The sequence below is a fragment of the Tupaia chinensis genome, unplaced genomic scaffold, assembly GCF_000334495.1.
Source record: "Tupaia chinensis unplaced genomic scaffold, TupChi_1.0 Scaffold000248_1, whole genome shotgun sequence".
Taxonomy (NCBI): Eukaryota; Metazoa; Chordata; class Mammalia; order Scandentia; family Tupaiidae; genus Tupaia; species Tupaia belangeri.
This window is the reverse complement of record NW_006159726.1, coordinates 1,842,330-1,845,020: the sequence shown is the minus strand read 5'-3', so window position 1 is coordinate 1,845,020 and position 2,691 is coordinate 1,842,330. Positions and strand designations below refer to the sequence as shown.

General features: G+C 38.5%; 1 protein-coding gene across 1 annotated transcript in view; it reads left to right on the top strand.

Annotated features, from left to right (window-relative positions):
- The window catches only part of MAOA (monoamine oxidase A), a 70,994-nt gene that overhangs the window by 56,528 nt on the left and 11,775 nt on the right, over window positions 1–2,691 (top strand). Inside the window, exon 9 of the mRNA XM_006148866.3 lies at window positions 527–623. Within this exon, the coding sequence (XP_006148928.2) occupies window positions 527–623 (97 nt within the window). The remainder of the gene's footprint in view (window positions 1–526; window positions 624–2,691) is intronic.

Here is a 2,691-nt window from a genome sequence, read left to right as displayed (position 1 = left end):
CTTTGAAGTGGGAAATTTATGGCTTCAGTCTCTATGTGGAAATGGTGACAGTGATACTTACCATCAGATCACTGCTGGGATTAAATGAGGCAGGTGCTGGGACTTCCTGGGCTCTCCAATTGTGGCTAATGTTGATAAGCCTTCTACTTATACTCATATGCTTCCTTCCCACCACTTCTTCCATGAATTTTTAAGGATGATTTGCTCCAACATAGCTTTTCACCAGGTGTTCTAGGACACAGGGCCATCTTAATATTTTTGCCATGTTTTGGTCATAAGCCTTTTATGTAAAGGTGATACAGATTTATGACTTTCTATTAGTGTGAGTGCATGGGCATCCTTGTATTTGCCAGTCTGTGTATTTGACAGGAGAAAGCCTATAGTTTTTAGACCAATAGTTTAAGGCTTGCCTTCTTCTTAGCAAAATACATTGTGTGTGTGTGTGTGTGTGTGTGTGTGTGTGTGTGTGTGTGTGTGTGTGTTTTGAGATTAGTCTTAATCTCCTATTGATTTTCTCCTGGTTAAGATTATTGTGGCTGCATGATTATTGAAGACGAGGAGGCACCAATTTCAATAACCCTGGATGACACCAAGCCAGATGGATCACGACCTGCCATAATGGGGTAAGTTAGAGCTGAATGCTCTAAATTTTCCAAATCATGTTGGTGTATTAGTATGGATGCTAGCAAAGTATACTGTTTTAGAATTGAACTCAAGCAATGATAAATAACCCTCTGTAATATGTAATATTTCTATCTATTAAAATACAATAGTAATATTTTGCATGTGGCATAGGAACACGCTATTAAAATACTATAGTAATATTTTGCATGTGGCATAGGAACACTGGGAAAGTTGGCTAAAAATTGACACTATTTTGAACTGGTATTCATATTTTCTTCTTCTGTAAAACTTACATGTTGAGGATAAAGTGGAAAAAGTAGCTGGGTGGGTACTATGCTAGTGAGCTCTGCCTCAAGGCAGAATATCCATGGCCATTCTGGAACAGTTTTATCCTGTAAAACTTCCAAATTCAGGGTTTCTGGACTTTATCCTTGTTTCCATTCCAAGCTCTACCCCTAAGCTGACTGACAGTTTGGAGTTGAGCCAGACGTTGAGTGGATGGCATAGCACCTTTTGTAGTTAGACACTCCATAGTTGTCCTTCACCAGCGGGACTTCATGTACCCTCAGAAGTGCCTCACTGGTCCAGGGCATTGTTCTATGGACAAAATAGAAGAGCTTTTCACTTCTCCTTACCTCCCTGCACACATACTGCCCTGTTTGTTTGGGGGTAGGTTCAGCGAAGGAAGTGGGACCTCCACATAGGAATTTTTAAGGGATGCCACAACCTCCCACTTGCCTGCCTTTTGGCACTCCTCAAAAAGCTATGCAAGCAAAGAGCTATTTGTTCTACTATACCAGAACAAAAGATGACAGCTTTACTAGCAGCAGGATGATTTTTAGAAGTCATGGTTTTCCCTTCGCCCTTGGGAAATGCATACTTCCCTGCCTAAAGGAAGAGATGAACTCATGTTTGTCATGCCAAAGAAGGATAATTATAAGGAGAAAAGGGGCAGACTCATGTCTCAAGGGATTTAAAAAGCTAGCTATGCTACTGGGTCACTAACATATTTTGTAACCACTTCTTCAGTTGTCAAATATATGAAATAACACCAGTCTCCCTGAGAAGGGCAGGTTCTTGCAACATAATGACCATGGGAACAACATGTCCTCTTCATCTCTAACCCCATTGGACAAGAAGGGAGACAAGTTGTTTTGGCAGTTTGATATCAACTGTATGCCAGAGAAAACAGGAGGTTAGAGTACAGGTTTCAGGAGAATGTCAGTTAAGACTAAATGGAAGAATATTGACCTTCTTGTCCTGAGAGTTAGATAGAGTAATATCTGCCCTTCTGGGCCTTCTCTGGCTTTACTAACTAGATCCTAAAGGACTGGACCTTTCCATATGTTAACGGGGTTATTTAGCAGTTACCAAGATTTGATATTCTAATCTGTTTTATCTGAACAGTTGCCTCCACCCTGCTCTTTGCTCCTAGCCCTGAAAGCCTTGGAGATAGGGGTGGTAATTTCCCAGCCCAGTGTTTAATAACCAGCACCTTTTGGAAACTGGAAAGGACCTTGTACTTTAGAACTGAGAAATGTCCCCAACACAAAGCCAGTGTGTTTTATTTCCTCAATAAAACAGCAAAGAAAGTTAAAGGATATTTGTCCATAGTTAGAATTAGATCAAAGAGGTTATATGACTTGTGGTTTGACAGAAATAGCCAACACTAACTGCCCTTTGGAAATGGAACTGTAAGAAGTGTACAAGATGAGTTGACTTAAAAAGGTTTTCAGATAAATTTTTTAATCTTTTATCAGATATTGGTGATTTTCTTTTAAATGCTTTCTTTTAAAATACAAATATTTTAAATAATTGAATAAGTCTAAATTTACTGATTCTGTTTAAATCTAAAAGTTAACTAAAATCACTAATAGTGAGCTATAACTTATTGTTAAATTATGCAAAATTATAACTATATACCTTAAAGTTCAAATCTCTTAAATAGTCTGTAGCTTTCTCTGAAATATTATTCTTTGGACTAACACATTTTGTGTCTTTGCTTCCCAGAATGATCTCAAATTACAGCCCTAAAAGAATTGCCCATCAAATTGAGGAACAGTCTTA